This window comes from Melopsittacus undulatus, chromosome 6 (genome assembly GCF_012275295.1).
Source record: "Melopsittacus undulatus isolate bMelUnd1 chromosome 6, bMelUnd1.mat.Z, whole genome shotgun sequence".
NCBI classification, from domain to species: domain Eukaryota; kingdom Metazoa; phylum Chordata; class Aves; order Psittaciformes; family Psittaculidae; genus Melopsittacus; species Melopsittacus undulatus.
Window position 1 is genome coordinate 3,029,592 of NC_047532.1, and position 24,381 is coordinate 3,053,972.

Genomic DNA, 24,381 nt, shown 5'->3' on the forward strand with positions numbered 1-24,381 from the left:
TACAACACAATTTCTTATATAATTAGACATCTTATATCAAAGCAGAATTTGACCTCTTTCCTATATACTGTTCCAACAACTCTTTGCAAGTCAGTTGGCTTGTTTAAGCCTTTTGACCTCCATTTTAGTCTTGGTAATCAATTTTGAGTTCAATTCTTAGATATAATAAACTAAGGTCAGCTTTTTATACAAAAGAGAATCCCTCTCCCCCCTTTAAATTCTTACTTCTCTTTTTACTGTCCTTAAAAGTCACGCTTCATTTTTACCATAAGTATATGAGGAAATAAAACTAGCACATGGCTTTGCATACTGGGGACACAACCACCTCATTCATGTCATGAAGGAGCAGCCACATACCCCATTCTCCCATTTATTTCCTATGTATTTAGCAATACATTTACGTGGGTGAAAACACTGAAAAGCCCTTAGTGAGAAGTTGTTGAGAAATTGCCATTAAAAATTGAAATCTTTTATGAAAGTCTGAAAAGTTTGCAGAAAGAAAAGTCTCATAAACATGTTCATAATACTTAAGGTAGCATATAATAAATATTTAATGAAAAAGGTTTAAAAAAACCCCACAACAAAAACCAGGCTGCATCCTATTCCCTCCTCTGAAGCTCTCACTTCAAAAACAAAGCCAAAATCGAAAGGCAAAATTAAAAGTGCAGTTGCACACCAATGTTAGATGAAAGGAAGTGGTGTCAAAAATAGTCAATTTACACTTTGTGAGATTAAGCATTAAGATTTGTATTACAGCATTCCGAAATCTTACAATGCAGCAGAAATCTCTCAGAGATGCAGGCTTCCAGAAGCACTTAAGCTGACTATGAGCATGAGAACCTCTACATCCTCTTCCTTCGTTGCTAAATTTTCATTTACTTCAATTAGGTTTCTAAGCAACAAAACATTTTTAGACAAAAGAACTGCACTTTGCAGATACCAAATTAAAACTTAGAGTTCTAATCAATACACACTCATGTTACTTAAGGTTATAGAATTCATTCTAGAATATGTAAGGAAAGCCCAACTAAGTTGTTAAAAACTTGACTATGACAAGATAGATGGGGAAACAGCTACAGAAGACAATACTATATTGACAAAAACTCTTAATACTAAGTGAAGATAAAATTTTAGGTACTTACCTCTTTGGATAATCGTGTGAATACATCTCCTCCCCTGAGAAAATCCAGTATTAAATATAGCTTCCCTTCAGTCTGAAAGGCTTAAATAAAGAAATAAATACACAGATCAATGGTTGTGCGACAAAGATGATGTACAAAACAGATCTGAATGCTTTTACAACTTGGAAATTTCGATGAAAGGCAATACTTTTGTTATGGATCTGAAATAATTCAGCAGCACATGAGGTAATTTCCTGAATGATCACTTGCTTCTTGTAGAGGACAATCTTAGTCATAAGAGATCATTAAAATACTGTCATTTCTCCTTTGTCACACAGGGAAAAACCAAGTATGTGAATTACTGTGTTTTGCTTGGCTTTACTCAATGAAAAGCAAAAAACTCTCTGCAGAATTTGCCAGAATCTTCCAAATCTTTAATTTCAAGAGGATTCAACCTGAAATGTACTTTCTTTTCTAGCCCTGTTATTTACAGTTGCTAGAACCTAATTTGGGCACTATAAAACTGAGAAAGAACAAGATCAGCTATGCCTTCAAGTATGAAAGAAACTTTCAAAGAATATAGCAAAAACAAATACCAACCATAGTGCAGTTTGACGATAAATGGATGATTTACTTCTACTAATATATCTCTCTCCATTTTTGTACGAACTCTATCCCGAACTGAGGGGAAAAAAGAAAAGACTAGGATGAAGCAAGGATATTCGATATAATACAAATCGAGCAGAAATTACTTCTAAAGCAATACTTTTCTTTGTTAACTTGTTTATAACTTTAAAGTCTCTCACAAAACACATGCTTCATAGAATCATAGAAGAGAATCAAGAATAGTTTGGGTTGGAAAGGACCTTAAGGTCATCCAATTCCAACCCCCTGCCATGGGCAGGGACACCTCACACTAAACCATGTCACCCAAGGCTTCATCCAACCTGGCCTTGAACACTGCCAGGGATGGAGCATTCACAACTTCCCTGGGCAACCCATTCCAGTGCCTCAGCACCCTAACAGTAAAGAATTCATTCCTTATATCCAATCTAAACCTCCCCTGTTTAAGTTTCAACCCATTACCCCTTGTCCTATCACTAATGAAGAGTCCCTCTCCAGCATCCTTATAGGCCCCATTCAGATACTGGAAGGCTGCTATGAGGTCTCCACGCAGCCTTCTCTTCTCCAGGCTGAATAGCCCCAACTATAAAACTTTATGCTTTCAGATAACAAAACTCTACTTTTTTCTTCTTTGACCCATATTCATTACTGTCTTTAATTTCCTTCCCCTCCAACACGTTCCAGTATTTTCTCATAATCTACATTACTTTCAAGGAAAAGCTCACATATACATTTCTAGGCAGCTAACTTCAGTCTCTGAATTAACTAGTTGGACTGAATATATATTTTCTGTCTTTTAAGATTACTTTTTCCTCCCCAACTAGTAACAATCCCTCTTTACACACAGTGAACTTGCATGCATTAAAGTTTCTTCTGAATGCCAAACCAATATGCTAGCTTGCTACGGCACCTATAAGAGGGAATGACTGACCAATTGTAACCACAGTAGAGCTCTAACTTAAGACAAAAGGAAAATTGTTTATGAAATTAATTTGGTTTTATATAATGATTGGAATGAACAAAATTAAATGATGCAATTTTAAAGTTTGAAAGAGCGCTGTTAACCACATAATTAAAGCTATTTGGCCAGATTTAAAGTAATTCTAAAACATGAGCTTACAAGTTACTCTAGACAAAAGCTACCATCAGAGCAGAGTTATGAACTCACTCAAAAATATGTAACATAAGGAAAAAAAAACCAAACCAAAAAAAGCTTTTAAAATGGAATATTTACATGAATCATTTAAGAGAGATAGGTTCATGGGAAACCGTTTTCTAAAGTTCCAATTCAAAAGACACACGTACCTTTTAAAGAAGCTTTTTTCAAGACTTTCATTGCATAAAGTTGCCCAGCATCAGGACCAATTATTTTCCGTACAAGGAAGACCTGGTAATACAAACCCCATTTTTAAAATTACTCCTGAAAATCTTTGATGTAAGCACCAGATCAAACTGACTTAAATGAAAAAACACATTATTTTCTGTCTTTACTTTAAACTTCATTAATACAGACAAGGAGATAGCATGTCGCTAGTCCCATCCCACTCCTCGAAAACTCCATCCAGTGAAAAGGATGCCAAACATTCATGATGTCTTTTTGCATCAGCAAGCTCAGTAATCAAATATGCAACTATCACAAAGCATTTGTAAATGTCCTATTTATTTCAGACAGCTTTCAGTGTTCTTTCCTAAGTATACACCTTTAAAGGAAGGGCAAAATTACATTCCCCTAATCAGATTAGAGGTACATACATCACCAAGCTCTCTGAAGTATTAAGCTTTGCTATAAACTATACATTCTTTCCTACAGCAAGCCATTTATGTAAGTACTAATTTGATAAGTACCTAAATAAATCTGTATCTTTATATTTATATTCCTTTCTTGGAGAAAGACAATTCTGCTGGTCTGGCACCTCCTAAGAGTTTGTTGAGTTTTAAGATCCAAGTCTCAAATATGTAACAGGCTGTATTAATGAACTCTGTAAGACTGGAGAGATGAAAGCAAGGAAACCTCACCATTCAAGATCAAAGCACCCTTTCCCCCTGGAATAGCAACTCCAACAGGTCTTTCTACTCTTTTCTTTCCAGGGGAGTTTTAAAGATAGATGGTGTATAACTTGACACTGAGAAAAGCATAATATTAGATAAAATCATGCAGTACAAATACATGTATCTCCAGTGAGTAATATTCTAACTACTAGTCTTCCAATTTACAAAATGGCTTGGTATGTGCTCTTGTTTCCAAGCTGCTGTTCTTATAATAGCAATTATCATGAGGAATGTTTGTACCATAAAGAAAATGATGTATGATCACAAGAGAACACCAAGAGTTACCCAAAATGGTCTCTTGTGATCTTACCTTATTCAGGTTTTCATTAACACTAGGTTTTTTACATATATACTAGAAATTAGCATTTTAAAGATTAAGCATACAAGCTTGCAACATTGTCCATTCTAGAATTAGGAATTCAGACACTGCCACTGACCACATTCTACACAGTTGGGAGAGGGGTTGCTTTTATTTTAAGCTCTGGTTTATAGAAAAATGCCATTGTGTTTCAAGGTTATTGGGCTTTCATTTTGTTTAAATTTTGCCTAATGACTGATCTGCAGCACTGCTCTCCTGTTAAATGATGTTGATGCTCAAATAGTAAAGGGGATAATTCAGACACCAGCAAATAAGAAAACATCTGTAGAGAAATACACTCACAATTACAGGAGTATTTATAAGCCTGCACAAGCATTTTAGGGCTTAATAACTAGCAGCCTGTGAGAATGTAAGGAATTCACATACAAGTTACACATTTCAGCCAGTAACAACCAAAAGAGTTGATACTCAAAACTACTCAAACACCATCTATTTAACCTGCAGGCAAAGTCTCCATAATCCTGCACCTGGCATCGGTCATTCAATTGAAAAGCAGATTCAAGGTGGCCACATGTGCAAGATGATTCAAGGAAGCAAATCCAAGATCATCTTCAGCAGATCAGGTGCTAAAGCTTTAGATTATCAAAGGCTGAAGAGAGAAATTCAGTAATGGACATGAAGTTTAACCCTCTATTTCTGTGAAGCAGTGTTAAATCCTGCACATATGTCGGAAAAGACAGACAGAGGATGGGCTGTAGCACTATAATAGACCAGAGAAAACAAACCTTGTGTTTGCTAAACCCAAAGGGAGATCCCTGGGAAGTATGAACTAGAGGGATTAAAACAAACACCACCGAGGCAACAGTCATTGATCTTTGTTGTTTGTTTTCCCTTTCCAATAGAAAGCCACAAATAGACAAAATGAGCTCTGCTCAGATTTGCAACAGTCACTATCCAGTTTTTAAAGCTAGTTCCTCAACCAAGTACTGCCAGGTTTTGAGAGCTCTAAAACAGATGTCTCACCAAGCTGGCAGGATTCTGAGCAAGAGCTTTCTTTAGGCTGTCCGGAGTCTGAACTCTGTGAAGTAAGAATCTGAGTCAGGGCTAAAAGGTCAGTACCAGATGTACTAACCTAAGGTAGCTTAATACATCTCAAGTCATGAGTAATAAACGCATGGAACCTTTTAAGCTCTCAAGACATGTATGAGGGAATTGGTAGCCAACATTACTAGATAAAGAAATATTTCCTAAGCTGTAAAGCATGAAGAAATACTTTAAAGTCTATTTTCTGAACTATCACTTATTTCCAAAATGACTTCCTAACGTCCTCCTCCCCACATACAACTCCATGCAGAGATTTGTTCTTGCCATGAGAGAAATAAAACCAGCACAAGAACAGGAAAACAGAAGCATGTGTAAAACTGATTGTCTACTTGAAGCTGAAAAAGATCTAATTTGAGTCTGGTTTAAAACAATAAATTAGCTTCTTATACACTAGGATTAGTATTTCAACTAATGTGTTTAAAAAACTAGTGACTGAGATACTGCAATCTTATTTTCATTTCTGCAATGTGACTCCAAATGGTACACGATAAAAACATCAGTGTAACAAAAAAAATGCCATATTTCTTTTATATGCTATTTGACTGATTGTTCACTTAGTGTCTTTTAGCTCTACATTACTTGACAGATACAGCCAAATAAAAAACCTGAAATACATTCCCCAGGTTATTTACTGTTACACTGATTCAAGTTCCAAAGTACCACAATCATTCTCCCATATCTATGTCAATACAAATTTTGTATACTGAAAAAAGTCAAACATTCACAGCATGTGAAGTACCATCATTAAAAGACAAATCACTGCCTCCTCCAGAAGTGTCTATTACATCACTGGTGCCTTCCAAGCATGAACCTAAGCTACAGAAGATGCAAAGCAACCTATACAGAAGAGAGTTATTGTTCAGTTCGATTCCTCAGTAGATGGTGCAACAAAGTCCTAAGGCAGTTGCAAACACCATGGATTTGCTTCAGATAGCCATGGCGTTAGCCAAACAGAGCTTGTCAACACAAGGGCTGTTTTATAAAACCCACACCTAAATCTTTTCACATGAAAAAGACAACGGGTAATGGGCACAAGTTAGTCCTGGGGAGATTCCAACTGCACACAGGAGGAGAACAACCAGTCCTGGAATCATCTCCCCAGGTAAATGGTGGATTCCCCAACACCAGGCATGTTTAAGATTCAGCTTGAGAGAATGCTGGGACATCTAGTCTAGGTCACGCTTGGCCTAGAAAGGTTGGACCACATGATCCTCGAGGTCCCTTCCAACCTGGTATTCTATGATTCTATAAACCAACTAAAAACCAAATCCCTTACTGCTGGTACCATTATTCTCATGAAACTGCAGATGTCAGTCCAAGTGAAGCACAAATGTGCCTCTTTTCAGTGAAAGCAAACCACACCTTTCCATGGCAGACCTCCCAAAATTTGCTACTGACTGACCCTTCCTGCCTAAAGACTGAGGCTGTTGTCCATCAATGTCTGCTATCATTTGGTGTACTGCTATAAAAAGTGCTGCCTTGGCACCAGAGTAAGACTGAAAAGGATTAAATTTGTCAGTATCTTTTCAAGCATCCCCAGCAACTCTGCTACAGCAATAACTTTCTTAAATGCCTGGACAGGTCTATGGAAAAAGACATCACCTTTTCCTCTAAAAAACAAGACAGAAATGCTATCATAGCAAAAATGTAACACCTCCCACTCCCCACCCAACTGCAAAACAGGACAGAAACTTCAAGGCAGGGCAATTTCCACAGGCATACCTATCTGCACTCAGATGTGTTAGGTTTACACCTTCCCTTGTAGGAGTAAGACAAAGCAGGTTCAAACTGAACATCAAATAAAAACTTATCTTACCTTTCCAAATGATCCCTGTCCAAGAACCTTAAGTAGTTCAAACTGTGCTGGATCTGCTTTCTCACAGCCTTCTTTCACATGGTGTGTAATAGGAATTTCTTTCACACTTCCTTCATCCTATTATTACAAGACAAACAAAAACCAACAATGAACATGCCTGAATGAATCAAGTATCATTAAAAATGAACACAAATGCCTGCTCTTTACTTTGTTGGTGTTTTGTTTGCTTGGGGTTTTCTTTTTGGGGGGGTGTTTTGTTTTGGTTTCTTAATGTTTTAAATTCTAGTATGACAAGAAAGCTGTTCAAAAGAATTTTCCCATACATCTTTTCATAAATAGAGATTTCTAAACTGAAGTAAAATTCTCAAAGAATGCTTATTTACTTTTGTCATCAATTACAGCTACAGCAAAGATGGATTTTCTTGCATGAAAGGAATAAATGCACAAATCTTTAAACCAAGTCTAAGATGATCCTTCTGTGCTTCACTTTTGCTCAGCAGCCTTTAGTTTCCCAATTGCTAGTCTTCTCATCTTCCCCTTTCCTGAAATAGTCTTAATGAAATCTAAAGTGAATTTCATCATTTCAGTAATTATTGCTTTTGACAACAGCAAATAATAAATATGGTCATCCATTTGCAGCTAGAGGAATATGCATCATTTGAAGAGCACAAATGTCTTATTTGTGAGTCATCTTCAGAACTGTCAGAATTCTGGCATTCAACAGAAGAAATAGCTCTGGGGTGCAGAGTTCATGGAAAGACCATCTAGTATGGAGACGACCTTCAGAAAGCTGAGGGTAATTCTGAACTGTTAACTTCTTCCTTTTACTCTCATCATTAGCAAAGCAGAGCACAGCAATTGTGAAAAGACAAATATTCATGATGAAAAGAAATCAGATGATGTATTGCAGCTTTCATGGTGTAAGAGAAGTTTGTGTGAGCCAAAACAAGCAAGATGTCAAAACAAGCACCCTTGAAACTTAACACTACGTGCCTACAACAGCAACCTCGGCTTACATGTAGAAAAGGAGCAGCACCTCTTAGCCCTATCAAGAATACCAATGAACTTCTTGTACACAGCAAATACATTCCAGTCGCATCAGGAAATCACATCTGATTTGCAGTACATTGCTTTTAGGGTATCCAAATTATAACTGCCCTCCTATCCTCTCTTTAGGTCTTTGTCCTGAAAACTTCTCTTAGCAGAGACCAGAAAAACACCCTACCAACCCACAGTGCATTGCTTTCCTTCAATGACAAGTACAAACAGCACCGGAAGAAGACCTGACCACTTAATGAAACGGTTGGCTTTAGTTAAAAACATCATTCTATAGTTAGGCTGAATACAGAAAGTCTTGCGTGCCAGGAAGTGTTTAAGGCCAGGCTGGACAGGGCTTGGAGCAACCTGGTCTAGTGTAAGGTGCCACTGCCTATGGCAGGGGGTTGGAACTGGATGATCTTTAAGGTCCCTTCCAACCCAAACAGTTGTATGAAGACCACACATTAAAACAAGTAAACAACTGACATACATTTACAATACAGTGTATACATGCCAACTTCATTTCATCCCTCCACCTTGTTGACTGTACATGTAAATATTCATCAGAAAGATGGACATATTTTATTTTAAGCACGTGCATGGAATTTCAGGCAGGTAAGAACACCAGCATTTCAAGTCATCTGACAACAGATGAAAGCAGTGACTTGTGTAGTTGTACAAGAGACTTAATGGGTGGTTCTTTCTATGAAATATGTAAATAGTCTATTTAAATGCCTTTTTACTTCACCATCCTAATTCGTATTCCTTAACACTGTGAACCTATGCATGAGAAAAGATCTTTAAGAGTTCACCTGCTCTTCTGTTTATCACCCACCTTGAGTCATTAGCCTGTGACATCACATGTGGTTGCTGCGGAGACTGACAGAGTATTTCTAAATGTGAACTGAGGAGAAAAATGTTTTCCATGCGAATAAAGAGTAACTTGAGATGTATGAAATGTGTTATTTTTATGAAGTGTTTTACCTTTGCAAAAGATCTCACTTAATGATCATTATAGTACCAAAAACAGGCATGACTGAAGAGGACCTCTGCATCATCAACAAGAAACACCAGGCAAGAAGTTGAACAGAAATATAAGTCAGTTTCATTTCCATTTCTGGTTTGGCCTCCATGAACTGGAAATCTGGTTATCTGACTTTGTACTCTGCTGGTTGAACAGCACATCCATCCCAGGGTTCAGGTACCAGCTCCCACTGCACTGCCTGGCACAAGTGGTAACTAACTATTCTCAGTAGTTCAAGAGAACAAAAGCACTGAAAGAAACACCGCAATCATTTATGGCTTTGTGCCATCTTACTTTGTTACAGCTTGACTGGTATGTAGCTCCAAGCACCTAACAAACAAGCTCAGCAACATCCTTCTGGTTCAAGTACAGCGAAAGATAGAGACAACCCATTGCTCATCTTTCTTTGCTACACGTAACATGACTACAACACTGACTGTTTATTTACTTACCCCATACCAGGAAATATCCAATTACTATGTTTCTATCCCCAAGAGTTTATTCTCCAAATCACTTACTTAAGAAGTTATTGCAATACAAAGCAGTGGTTACAGCTGCAGTAAAATCTACCTGACAACTTCTTCCATGATTCTGTTCAAAAATGCATGGATGGGCATGCTGAAAACTGATGGCAAATTTGTCCATGCGAAGTCAGGCGTTTCAGTACATACAGAATTAGCCTGAAGTTCAGTCCACTATTTAGCCAACATACAGAACACTCATCCGTAGCATTTCCTAAATATGCACATCACCGAGGCACTGGTCAAAAAACATGCTCAGCAGGGTTTATTTGTGATATTTCTATGCAAATTAACACACTGGTGTAAAAGTTCTGATTTAAAATAGCAGGAATTAAGGACCTTCTAGATTAAGGTACTGCAACTACATTAAGAAAACAAAAAGAAAGAACAGATGACAGTGTAGTAAGAGCAATGTTATGCGCTCTGTGTAGGTAAATGGTTCAAGGCTGGACAGAGCATTTTCCAAGGTTGAGGGATCTGTAAACATTCCCTCCAGCACACAGAATATGTTTTCCATAATCTCATGGGACAAACTTTCCCAAATAAGGCCCCTACACCCAGATACTAATTTTCAGAATCAACTTTGAGCCTCTTCAGGTCTGGCTGCATAAAATGACAGGTTCAAAAGTTATTAAAGAGCAGGAAATGCATGAATTTTGCTTCAAAAGCAAGTCATGCTAATAAGTGTCTCAACTGAACATCTATCGAATATACTTACATGGTAGGCATATGGTTCACCTTCTTCCATAGGCTCATCTGCCATTTTAAGGCCATTTAGCTACAGAGAGGAAGAAAAAGGAATGCAGAAGAAAAACAAAAATAAAGTTAAGACCTAAACATTTTAAATAAGCAGAGTTCATCATTTGACCAATTCACATTTCAGAGCACACAAATGGAAACTGATGCTCGTCACTCTAAAACTGGAGTTTCAAACAAATGCTACTACTTAGGCATTATATTTAGCATCTCCCTTATGTATGATTTAGCATATCCCTTTGTAAATGCTGTTGTATAGTGTTATTTAATAGGAATGAATTTAAAATTCTCTCTTTAAAAGTTACAGATACCATCCATAGAAGATGACAGTAATGCAAAACTTTTCTGTTAAGCACAAAATTTATGTTGCAGATGCTTTTCAGACACCTAAAACCTGCTGCTGACAGCTAACTGCTGTTTAAGGAGAGAAGATTCAGAAGTGGTTTAGAGCCTTTTTAGGGCAAGAGCAAGAAGTGCAAGAGCAGGTAGTACAGGGAATACACACCACAGAATTCTTACACCCAAAATAATTACCTATTTCCTTAAAAATTTAGATTCCTCTAAAAACTGGCTTGCCTCAGAAGTTACTTAAATATCTAGCAAATAGAATACTCAAATTTTAAGTACTTCAGAAACTGTAGATTCATATATTAAAATACATCTGGATCAATTTCAAAACCACATCTTTGACAGGCAGTAAAGTATGATATGCACATGGTCAGAAGCAAATAAATGACATGCTCTTAATGACATGCTCTTAAATGAGCACAATACTTGCTAGCAATTACCAACCCCCTCCCCACCTCCAAACAGCAGTAAAAAGAAGAGTCCACAGTCGCAGTAAAGAGAGTTTAAAAGTTATTCAGTTGAAGCTCTAAGTGACAATGGTGCTTAACAACTGGAACTTGACAAAACCCCAACAGATCTGAAGGGCATGCTCCATTTAAACATGCAAAGCATTAATTAAAAACTGAAGCCAGCTATGGATTTTGCTAGTGATAACTGCTGATTTATTTGTATGTTAATCGTTCAGCATTTCTACCTTCATGTGGCATCAATCTCACACAGCAAAACGCTAACCAGACATGACATATGGAAACTCAAACCACTTTTTTCCTGACAACAGAAGTGAAACTAACTAATCTCTTAGACCAGATAATGACACTTTTTTGCTTATACTTCTATATTTATTTAAAATACATGCCTAAGATACTGAACTATGGTATGATTATCAGTATGGGGATTGGTAAAACATGGTTAAAATGAACTTGAGATGTAGACCATGCCCCTGTTTAAAACCAAACCAGGAAACTCGACAGACGGGTAGGGCTGAAGGGACAGGTTTTTATCACCATGACTGCATCATCTAAGCAAACCCTCAACCATTTCTACTGCTTCTTTTAGGACTCCTAATTTCAAGTACAGCTTTTAAGAGCTAAGTTACTTTCACTCTTCTCCATGTTTCTATTTTAACCACAGTTTACACACACATTTCACATTACCTATAATCTGTCAGTTTCACCAAGGACTGGAATATTCAACATCTTCATTATTTGTACCTATCATGCACTGCCACCGTAATTTCTCAAGGCCAAAAACCACGAACCCATTACCCTAGATTGAGAAATCTCACATACGCTACAATGCTACTAACTAATTTGCTACATATCAACCCTTTTTTGCAATAATATTTTTGCCAAATTAGATACTAGGATGGACCAAACACCCAATATACTTGTTGTTATATGAATTAACTGAATATATTGAGAAATAATGCCAAAACTCAGACCAGATATGAACCAGGTAAGTCCATCCCTGGAGATACTAAAGGCCAGGCTGAATGTGGTGCTGGGCAACCTTATCTAGTTGAGGATGTCCCTGCTGGTTGCAGGGGGGTTGAATAAAGCAACCTTTGAAGGTGCCTTCCAACCCAAACCGGTCTACATTCCACTATCACATACTTTCTTTTCACACTATGACTAGTTTACATTCAAGTGTGAATCAATGTGAGGCCCACCAAAGTTGTCCAAAACACTTCTTTGGACCCAGTAGTAAAATGGGTGTCCACACTCCAGGTGCTCAGAAATCAAACACAATTCTTCACTCATGGACTTATTTGAAGTGAACTTATGAGGCATTTTGCCTTTTCTTTCTTTAAACCTGGTCAACATTTTCCAAGTATTGCTACTTAAATTTAAGCTCTGGAAGCAATACTACCAGCCAGAAAAACTGTTGATACACTGCAAACAGCAGCTCAATTCCAGGCAATCAGATACAGAAAGCTGCCACCTCTGGAACAGGGTTTTGAAACAAAAATCAGCATGTTATTTGATCTACATAGTTCCTTAGCATGCCATATAAAGCATACTTTCAGGTTTCTGGCAAAACAAATGTATTCAGTTATTGGATTTTAATGGCAGGTAATCAAATGCCATCTTAATTAACAACTTCCTATCGTACACTTTCCCCCTTCACTGTTGCGCATGGGGCTTCTTTTCCTGTCTGGTCTCTACAAAGCCTGGGATGCCTGCCAAAGTTCAAAGACTTTCATGTTCAAGTGCCTGAATCTACGTTTATTGCCTGATACTCATGACCATGCTTTCACCTTTGTGAATCCTGGTCACTGTCCATTAGAACAAAACAAAATCACCACCAACCTGTTGCATTGCAACCCAAAGTCTAGTACTTTAGTTATTCAGTTACAAATTTCAATGACAAATATCAAATCATTACTCTTCTGTACAGATACTTATATTGGCTAAGCTTCAGCAATAAAAGTGCTCACTATCTCTCATATAAGGCAAAAAATTAACACTTAATTCCCACCTCTGTGGAAACCAAATCCAAAACTCTGTTTCCACAGCCAAGTGGAACCACTTTTCCTGATATAATCATAAATATTTATGCATAAACATATACTGAACTATTTAAACCTCCAAGTCTTTACTAAATATCTATAAACACACATATTTAATTATGGAGAACTGGAAAGCATGTTTCCATGAGAACAGGTGAAAAAATCATAGAATAGTTTTGGCTGAAAGGGGCCTTTAAAGGTCATTTAGTCCAACGCCCCCTGCAATGAGCAGGGACATCTTCAACTAGATCAGGTTGCCAAGAAGCAAGTACCATAGTACTCTGACAGAGATGTTCACCCACGAATCATTTTGTTCAGTACTGCTGAAGTTCTACAACTAACCAAACATTTTAAATATTAACTCTCATTGGAACACAAAGTAAACTCAGACATTTAGGCAAACAATGTGCATGCTTTCCAAAGACAAAATGGGAAAATGACAGAAAACACTCCCCATTCTTGATTAGTATAAAAGTAACTAGAACAGCTACATAAAAGATGAGACAACCTGGCAGGTAAGAGACTTACTTTTCCAGAGGTGCAGGCTAAGAGACCCAATCCTCCAATGTCAAACTGCCTCCTGATTTAAATAGCTGCAATGGATCCCATGACTCGTTGGGACTATACCCTACTGCCTTAGGAGAATGTCCAAAGGGCTTTTGTGAGCTGGTAAAAGGCTTAACTACTGTTGCACATGTTTTCCCTCTGGTAATTACAGCAGAAGAATTCCAGTATTACCAAAGATTTGCACCATCTTCCCTCCTGTGTGAAAGACGGTTTAACTGTTCATACAGTAAATGCATTATGGTTTGGTGGGTCTATAGGTTTTGGCAGAAAGAAGCTAAATAAATGGTCAGCAAAATGCCTAACTACAAGGAAAAAGTGTAGAAGGTGTAAAGCTGGTTCACTCTGCCCTGCTTTTACACATCTCTATTTAGGCATTCAAACAGAATTTAAAAAATAGAGAAAAAGCAGAACAGGGAATTTTATAATCATACTAATATTAGAAGTAGAAAGTATTACTCATCACCCCTCACATATAATCTTGTCTGGCTTCAAACAGGTAAAATTCTACACAAGGATGAACAAAGGCTTCTGCATCCTCTACGGTTCCTCCTCCACTGTGCTTAATTGGCTAAGTTACCAGAGCTACAGTCACCAGACCTAGACCTCTCAGCTCTTCCAAATGAACACAGGAATAACCAGTTTGCTTCCCCACATACAGAAGTATTACTTCAAATACTTATTTCAAAATGTGAGAGTGGAAGCTTACATTAGAACCCCCAATTATTTTGAAAAGACTTGGAAAAGAAAATATCTTTTGGAAAAAGTCCTGTGAAGACAACCACATTTGTTCCTCATTTATTCCAAATTACACCTGCATCATTAATCTGATTAGCAACACATTGGCCTACTGAATCTTATTTCCTGAGATAGGTTTGAGAAATCTGGGGGTTCTGTGAACAGACAAACAGGTGAGGGGGTTTTTCTTATTTGAATGCTTGGAAGTCACCATGAACAAAACTGAAGCTTAAAGGCACCTGGTTTTCCCATAAAACACAACTTTTCTCCAATCAACTGCTGATTGTTTTTTCTTAAACAGTATGTATTCTCATTGTGTGGAGCAGCCCCAGCAGGATTCAGTACTTTTTACTGCCTGTGCTGGCATGCTTTTGGGAAGGAACAGTTTTCCCCACTACAACAGCCAGCCCCAAGAAGGGGAGTGTGAAGCAGGGTTCTTAGGGTTACCCAACACTGAGTTACACCCACAACACCAAAGTCCTACCCTACCACAATGTGATCAGAGGTGAAATGACTGCTGACGGCAGCATCCACCTGAGACTCCGCAGGTTGATGCTGAGTTTTCTCATCCACTGCTAGCCTGATTCTCTCAGTTCCTCTCACAAAGAGGGCAGGTAACTCACACTCTCTTTAAACATACCAAGTAAAAGAGGAAGATAAAGCAATCTACCTTAAACAGACATCTACCTTACTACAGAAAGTTACAAAGTTCTTTGCCTGTGGCAAGTAAGTCATACATTCAGACAGGATAACAAACTTGCAGCAACATATAATTACTGATTTTAAGAAAACATTTTGATCCTTCCCAATAACAGAGATTAGAGAAGAGCTCTACTGGTTAGAGCTAGGACCAGACACAAACCTAACCATAAGCACAGGGATCACTGAACCAGTAAAGGACTTGAGATCTTTTAGCTACTGGCTGCTTAGGAGATGACTGTAACTCCAGAATAAAAGGGCATAAAGCAGCCAGTCTCGAAATCACGTTTAATGGCAGACACGAGAACACTAAAAGAAGTTAAGATTTACACTTGATGAAAACAACATACTTCAAATTTTATTCTTAACATAGTAAAACGTTAATCTATATAAATATTAAAAATTGATGCAAGTTAACAAGTCACACCATTCTTCTGATTTAGGGCTATTGTGAAGTCTGTCCAAAGCTATCCTGTAGGTATCAAGGCGAGCTACCTCAAATAAACCTCCAACTCCTTTTAGAGACTCAGAACACTGCAGATTTACAAAATGATCTTTAAAAGTGGTATATCAAAACAGAATTATCATCATTATTATACTGCAGCACTTTTCAATGCATAAACACATTCATTGTTTTGCTTTTAAGTGTACTAATGTGCTTACTTTTTTTCTTTTTACATTATTTTTTAAGCCAGTTTGCTCTCAGAAGCCTTCATAAAAACTGCACATTGTTGCAATGGCTGAGGGCACTTAATTCAAGTTACAGGCAATACTATTACCTTCTTTTCTTAACACAACCTAATTGTGGAGGTTTTCAGAGATGCACCAAACGAGGTAGCTGAGTCATCCACGTCACTGCCAGTAATTACTCACAAAGGAGTTATGCAACTCCTAACACTGACAAAATTCAGTGGCCTTTGATAGACCAAGCTCAGAGCATGCTTCAGAGGATGGGCTGCAAACACTGCCCAAAATCAAAGATATATTTATTCAAACTGGCATAGGCAACAGCTTATAGACAACAGCGGCAAAGCTCAACTCACAAACAAGCAGCAGTCTCAATGCAGCCCAGTTTCCTAGCAGAATACTTCAGTTTCCAATCACTTGGTTGTTTCAACCTGTCTTCCTTGTCACTGTCAGCCAATTGAGCAACTCCCATCTGAAGTGTCTATTTCAAAACCAAATACTTGAGTACCAGGCCACATTTATGAAATTCACAACATTTGCGTATTGCAAACTGCATGCACTGAAGTCAATTACACTTCTCCTTTCAAACGCAAGGCTATTTGTATTAATAAGGCAGAAAATCCAAAAAATTACTGTATTCCGCCCATTTCCAATTGTTCTTGCATTTCATTCAGTTAACATTTACTCCTTTGTAGACTGCAATCATATTGTAATAATCTACAATGGCTGATTATAATCAACACCTATTTGATTATCATACTATTCTTATTGCCATGAAAATACTTATTAATCCTATATTTAGGAGGAAGGAAGTTCACTCTGTATTCGAAGCTTAGACTGCAAGGCACCGACCATTCCTACCTAGACCTAAAGAATTCCCAGAGTCACTAAACCTGCTGCACAAGTGACACTGTCACAGGAATACGACAGAACAGCACAGGGCACAGCCAAAAATGCATCCTCAGCACTTCAAAGACTTTCAAAGTAAAAAAGGGAAAAATCATTCAATCCTAAATTTCATCCGAAGGTTTATGTTGTTTTTATGCCTCAAATCATGAAAATTTATTTCCTACCTTAAAAATCCCATTCTTCCCTTGCCAGCTGTTTTTGCTTCATCAAGTCAACACAAGCACTGCTTCACTGGAAATGCGCTTATTTCTAATAACATAATTCTAAATTTAGTCAACAAGCAGATTCCTCTGGAGAAAACTTGCTCAGATTTTAACTTCTATGCCACAACTGATGGACAAAAGCACCAGTTAATATAAGTAAGTCTGTCTTCACAATATAGGATTATTTCAGTTTCACTGCTGACTGCAGTTGCAGCAAGGCCAAGGTCACAGAGATCTATCAGACTGCCAAGATAAGGTTGTAGTGAACATTAAAGGCTATAATTAATTCTATAAAATGTAAGAGAAAGTCCAGACCAAAATTCATTTTAACGTAAATTAAACCTGTGCTAAATCCCCAAACCACGTGAATGTAGAACTCTAGCAAGTGGAAAGTATATTAAGTGCATCCCAGGGATGTGTTGTAAAGTGCTATAACAACATATACTTGTTAATGTAATTTGGGAACTTCACAAGCAACTTTAAGAAACTGGTTTTGGTATAAATGAAGTTTCAAACGCTCCTAGCCAAATGCAACACAGATGTAACAAACGTCAAGAGTACAACTGAAATAGTTTTACACAGACCCTGTTAAGTAAGTAGTTCATGTACAGGCTTGAGAAAAATGCAATTTAAACAACGCCTGTTGCAAACAGTTGCATTCAGATGTCAGGAACACAGAGCTCTTTCAGCTGGAACTCCACTGTCCTATGCTCTGTGGGCTAGACAGGCATGACTTCAGAACCAGGCTCCCACCACAGTACATTGCCAAGCTCATGTTTCAGTCAAATACTTGAAGGTAACTTAAATGCCATGGCCATCAGCAGAACTACCTGTCTGAGGCTTGCTGTGTTGGGGCAGCCACTCTCACTAACTGCCAATACAATATTTATGACAAGATCTGCACACAAAAGCAGCACTGAACTCTGAAAAAAAGCATCAGCCTTGGTGGAGGGGTGTTAGTCCAGCTAAAAATACTGAGACACACACAACAACCACAAGTGTTCACATTTCAACTGCAATACCTGTAAGTTTCATTATCTGAACACTGATGTATCGCAATGCTCTTGAAGAACAGGTCAATGGGGCCAAAAAAGCTCTCAGACCTTCAATAAGCTTCATACCCAAACTACAACATACTATTTTTACAAACCATAAGATAAACAAATAAGCCTTAATACCTTCTGCTGACTTCTAAATCCTTACCTGTAGCTTCACTAACATAATTAGGATTTCTCTACTATTAAGGTACAGGGACTGCCATCAAGTATTACTAGATTATTAGGAAATTTTAAAGTGTTAAAGTGTAGCAGTCGTGGTGTGGAAATGCATATCCAGTAATTATAGTACTTAGCAGAGGCACTCTGCAGACACAGCTACAGAAAGTAAAATTAAAAGCCAAACAAAGAAATGTAAAACCTCATGGCTTTATTACTGCTGGGAACTACTGTGGTGGCTTTTTCTTTCTTTATAGGTGATTGTTTTTTAATCAGAGAATAACATTTCAACAAGATCCTTTAAAGGATCTTGTCCTTTCACTTTTCCTGAAATTTTAACAAATACCAATTTTGTGCAATTTGTACTTAGAATTTGCTACAGACCTTTTTATTTATGATAAGGAAAGCCTAGTGCATCATGGAGAGCAAGTCTGACCAGTTTTAATAAGCTTTACTTAGATAACATCTTTCGTGTGCCTAATACACCTAGGTGTAATCTTTTGTCATACCTGACAATATTTGACACGCAATCCTACCCTTCTGATTCAGAAGTGCAAAAGTTTTAATACTCAATGTCACATTCTGCTGAGATACACACACTATTATTAAGGCATAACCAGTTTTACCATTTATTGTCTTTTGAATAGCATTTGGTACTTTCTTACAGATGCACTTAGAGTGCTAAGCAATACCTCAAAGACACTCGTGAAGTCATTCCTCGTTCTTTATGTTTAAGCATCCAAACTTCAGTCTGGATATACACGTCTAGAGAAAACTCCGGGTTCTTTCTGTTAGTTGTGTGCATTACAATTACAGTAGAGTTACTCAATGAGAAAGCGAAGGGACCTCTCCCAGTGACAACCTACCTGCACACACACCCGGGTAGTCCCAAGAACTTAAAGTAACTTCCCACTGGATCTACGGCCACAGACCCGAGTTTACAAAAGCCCTCCCGAGCTGTATGTCAATGGGGAACCAACAACCGTGACGTTAACATCGGGATAAGGCCACACGGAGCACACCGGCCGCCAACACTCCACCAACCACGTTACTCCCGCAGCCGGGGCCGCAGCGAGGGCTGTGAGGCGCTGCCGCCGGCCACAGCCGCGGAGGGTCGGCATGGGAGGCCCGAGGGAACGGGCCCTCCCGTGGAGGCGGCGAGCTCCTGGGGGCCGCCACCTTTCCGGGACGGGACGAGCAGCCAGAAGGCCGGTCCCTGCACGGCAGCTCCGGGGGACGAGACACGAACAGGCCCGGGGGGGGGGGAGGCGGAGGCCGGAGATCCCGAGGGAGGCGGGGAAGCGGCGGCGCCGAGAGCGCCGGGAACCGGAGGGGGAGGGAGGCGGACAGACCGGGGGCGGCGAGGCGGGGGCCGGAGCGGAGGGGCCGGGGGCGTTGCGGTCCGCCCGCCCTCCGCCCGCACCCCCGGAGCCGGCAGTGGGGAGGCAGGTGCCCGCGGGGAGCCCCGCCCGGCCCGGCCCCACACACTGACCTCGCCGCCGCTCACGTACAGCTCCATTTTGTGGCAGGGCTCCGGCTCCTCCGCGTCCTCCAGCGGAGCGAACGGCACCATGTCCCGGCTCTCCTGCTAGCCGGGCAGCCGCTACACATCCCCCGGCTCACAGGCGGCGTGCGGCCGCAGCGGGGCCGCTCCGGCTGCCCATGGAGCGCGGCGGCGGAGCTCCGGTACCGCTGCTGCCGGCCGGCGGGGGCGGCGCCGCTCTACGCTCCCCCGAGCACACCCCCCAACATGGCGGCCGCCGGGGGGCGGGGCCTGCGCGGCATGGGGGTGACGTCAGGGCGGGTCGGAGAATCCCCTGTATGGGGGGGGGGGGGAGGTGACGCACGGTGACGTTCGCGTCCCCTCAGCCTGGGGGGGGGGGTCGGGTTGGTACCGGCCTGAGGTATGGGGTGGGCTCCCGTTGGGGTGGACACAACGGGGATGGAGCCGCAGGGATGGGAGCAGGCACCGGTGCGGTGGTTGCACCTGGACCCTCTGCCTGTGAGGGAGGGGTTCGGGGGGTGTCTGAGACAAAGCGAAGCAAAGGAGTGGAAGGAGCGGTCGTGCAAAGTGAGTCCCTTCATCCCGCCCGGCCCTTACCTTGGGCGCTGTGGGTTCCCGTCATGAGCGCCGGCAACTGTTCCTGAGGGGACGGAGGGGAAGGAAACCCCAAACTTCAGTTGTGTCTGGTCTGGAGGTGGCAGGAGGGGAAGCACAGGCGGCTGGGAAGTGGGGAACGACAGCCGGGCTCCTCCTGTGCGCTCGGTGAGGTGAGGAGGGCGAGCAATGCGTGCACGGCTGTAGGAGAGTGGAGCAGACTGCTTCACCGTGGTTACAAACACCAAGGGGATGGACTCCTTTGTTTCCAAGCGTGTATTTAGAAGGAAAGACTATAGGATTTCCAAACCCGAGTGGGCAGAGAAAAGGCCATGGATTAAAAAAGAAACAACTATTATTTCTCCATCACTGATTGATCTTGGGGATGGAACACGCTAGATGCTACTATCAAAAATACATATTTTAAGGGTGCAAAACTGCCTCAATGACACTGAGTTTCTATCTAAACACTCTGCATGACTTATCAGTGAGCTCTGTCCTTTAGATAAAGCTAGCAAAGGAAGTCTCAAAGCCTTCTTAATGGCCAAATAATTCTGATGAGATTAATATGACTGAGGGGACAAGCTGGTGCACCCCATGGCACAGAAAGCTTTCCCATGCTGACTTCTTTCTACTCAGAAGCCAACCATTGTACAAACAAATATGTAGTATAAGGTGCTGTGGTTGTAGTCCCTGATTAAATTAGAGTGACCTGTTTCACAAAGGTAATGGTCACCAGCTCCCTGTTGCTGAGCCTGCTGAAGAGAGCTGCCTATTGTGAATGTGTCATTGCAGCAACAGCCAGCTGGCATGTCAGCATTTCCATTGCAAACCTATTTTTAAAGGTCTTTAACTCAACCGTAGAAGAGGAATGCTTTGGGCTGAAATGGGGGGTGTGTGCGAGGAATGTTCATCCTTCAGAAAATAAAGAGCATGGGAGAAAATGTAGGACTGAAGTTACCAGTACTTGATACTGAGAGAGAATTTGCATTGAAAATATAGAGCTGTTTAGACTTGGTCACTTTTAAAGATTATTTTCCTTATAATAGGATTGTGCAAAGGTGGAGCTTTTGGAGCAATTAAATGACAGGAGACAAAAGGGACATACCTCATCTCCATGGGCCTTTGGGTCACACACAGCTACTTCTGCGCTTCCTCTGGTATCACTGCCACGCATCCACAAGAAGCAAATCTTTTCTATGAGATTAAATAGGTATGTACTTGAGCAATGTCATAAGGCAGATCTGGAATTTCAATACAAAAGAAATCAAGTGTGAAGTGACTTTCTGAAAGCACTTGAGTGCTCAGCAAGAACTTGTGTCTGAAATCTCTGTCGCAGATGCCGTTTTCCTGTGTCTGACTTTCTCCATTGCCTCAGACAATAAGATTGCAAACGAGTGTTCTGCATCCCCCGTCTGAACACTGAGTGCAATAATCAAAGAAGTTAGGATTTTTATGCATGTGAAAGACTATAAAAGACAAATTATGATATCTGTAGATATAATGGTGGCTGAATAAGAAAAACTAAATTCAGAATGTCTTTTACCCTAGGTCTCACAACCAAAAAAGCAAAAGATATACCATAAAAAGGCAACAATATGTCATTGAAATTTAAAGCTTAGCAAGAGCCCACCCAAACAGTCTTTTATAGAGAAATAAAACATTGAAAATGTAATAGCAAGTTATTACTTTGGGAGGACCAAGGCCTACTCATTTAAATGAATATTTATTATGTATTTTGATATTTTTGGTGCCTTTTTCTGGAGCATCTAGTGTAGCCTGTGCCCATGACTATATGGATATCAGGTCTCGTTTGGTGTGCAGTTTTCAACTGAGGATATCGGATCTCATCTGGTGTGCAGTCTTCAGCTGAGTATTCTTTACATTCCAGTACCTTAATTTGTTCAGCAGCTTCTGTCCGTTATGTTCCTCAGCAGGTCACTGTGTGATCAGCATGACATTATAACCACTTTTCCCTTTGTGAGGTACTTTTACTTAGTGATGGTTTCAAAGTAACCAGTTTCTAAGTATTTATTCATTTCAAAACAAATCCTACAACATGGAAAAGTTGCTGAGAATGTTCTTTTACCAAGCCTAGTAGTACTACTAATACTAAATGTGATCTGCAGCCAAAATTGAGCTTGCTCAGTGTCCAACCACTCAGTTGTCCCTTTTGTGGACCTCATGGCTGTGGCCAACTGAAAACATCCATCCTTAGTTTGCTCATTTAATTTTCCTGAAAGTTTCAGTCATACACTTGAAAATAAGAGCAACAGGTTATTTATGAGTGAACCCCTGCACATTTCCTTCATGTCATTGCTAGCAGGACATTTCTGAGAGGTGTATTACAGAGCTGTGTTACCTCTGAAGTTTTCTGTCAAATCTGTATCAACCTTGTCCCTGAACAACAGTTTTTCAGAAGAATCCTGCAAACTTGGTGTCCATTCACCCAGAATGTTTTTCAAGAAAGGAAAAATAAGAATATTATCATCAGAGCAGTGTTTTGTTCCCCTCACCCCTCACAGTTAATAACACTGGAATCCAAGCAACACTAGTTGTGGCAAACACAGTGCAGCTCTGCCCTAGAAAGCAGAGCAGAAGAAACAGTGTGAATATGTTCAGCAAGATCTCAGGAAGGAAACTAATCAAAAAGCAAAGCCTGAGGAAGCTGCCCAAGCTGAGACTGACTTTTTTATTCTGTTTTTACTACAATGGTAAAACACCTGGAAGGAACAGGTACAAATTACCATTTGCAGATTCAATTGAAGGCAGACTATGAACTGTAGTAGTGATTGTGAAGGCAGTTTTGGAGGTGATATGGTTAATTTCTCAGAGCAAGTTTGTTCAAGTTCATAATCATTTCACCTTTAATCTTTTGTACAGTATGATTTAACAACACTTTCACAGTCAGAGCCCATACAACTCTTTCCTATCATGTGGATGAATTTACGTGGGTACAAAGCATGCTTCTGTTAGCATGACTTGTTCTCATATGAGAAGGAAAAAGAACTCTCCTGATGTGTTGAAAATGTATATCTGTATGCTTGTGTGTATGCCAGAATCATTCCAGAGGAGGAACTGATTTATGCAGAGGGTGAGGTCCTTTGGAAAGTGTGTTCTCACATGGATGTGAGAGAAGTTCAGTGGCACAGTTGTGGCTGTTAAGCTGTGGAGATACTCTGTATAGAGAATAAATTGCTCTGGTCCTAATAAGATAAATACTACAGCAAGATTTTCACTATTTTAGAAACTAGTATCACAATACCAACATACTTATGTATCCAGATTATGTTATGGAAAAGTACCATGAAAAAATCTTCAGTCAACACTGTGTTAGTCTAAATATGAAATAGAAACAAGAGAGTCCATATCCCATCCTGCGTATACTGATATATTAAAAATGCAAATAGAGCCAAGGTCGTGCATGTGTGTACATTTACAGAAATGTGGTATAAAAAGGTTGTTTGTTATAATATTGTTAAACAGTTTAGTGTATACTTTGCCCCACACTACAAAGGCAAGGGAAGTCATTGACTAGAGGAAACTGCAATAATCACTTTTGTACTCATGTTGAATGTATGAAGCGCAAGTGAAGAGCCTCTTACTGCATCCCTGCCTCAGCTTTATGATTATGTTTTTCCATCTACACCTTTCCTACTTTGTAGCAAGTTTTAAAAAGCTTACTTAGAGATAAAAAAGGAAGCTGATTTGAGACGATGTTCCTAGATTGACACCTTAAGAAAGATCCTTGATATTCGTGGTTTCATTCTCACCATCAAAGCAAACACTCTTGGGCTATTTTAGAACCACAGGACAAACTTAGCAGCAAATTTTGCCACGTTTGTCCAAAATGAGCTAAAGAAATATCTCAGCCATTTGGAAAATACAATGAATTTATCTCTGCTGATCACATTGCTGTGACAGCAGGGGACAAAAATTTCAGATAGACACAGTGAAGGAAGTTCCTACTAGATTTCTTACATTTATCTAAACTTTTTTATCTAGGCTTTTTAGTTCTTCATTTCAAAATGCATGTTGAA

At 39.8% G+C, this 24,381-nt stretch overlaps 1 protein-coding gene across 5 annotated transcripts in view; it reads right to left on the bottom strand.

Annotated features, from left to right (window-relative positions):
- RPS6KA6 (ribosomal protein S6 kinase A6) overlaps positions 1–19,923 on the bottom strand; it is a 37,606-nt gene extending 17,683 nt beyond the window's left edge. For 4 of the 5 annotated variants that reach the window (XM_034063621.1, XM_034063625.1, XM_034063622.1 and 1 more), the window contains exons 1-6: positions 19,736–19,923; positions 10,335–10,394; positions 7,034–7,150; positions 3,051–3,132; positions 1,722–1,802; positions 1,143–1,222 (exon numbers count right to left, since the gene is read on the bottom strand). In XM_034063621.1, coding sequence (XP_033919512.1) covers positions 1,143–1,222; positions 1,722–1,802; positions 3,051–3,132; positions 7,034–7,150; positions 10,335–10,394; positions 19,736–19,816 — 501 coding nt within the window. In that variant the 5' untranslated portion in view covers positions 19,817–19,923. The remainder of the gene's footprint in view (positions 1–1,142; positions 1,223–1,721; positions 1,803–3,050; positions 3,133–7,033; positions 7,151–10,334; positions 10,395–19,735) is intronic. The other variant, XM_034063623.1, reaches the window with a different exon arrangement.
- Positions 19,924–24,381: the final 4,458 nt, after the last annotated feature.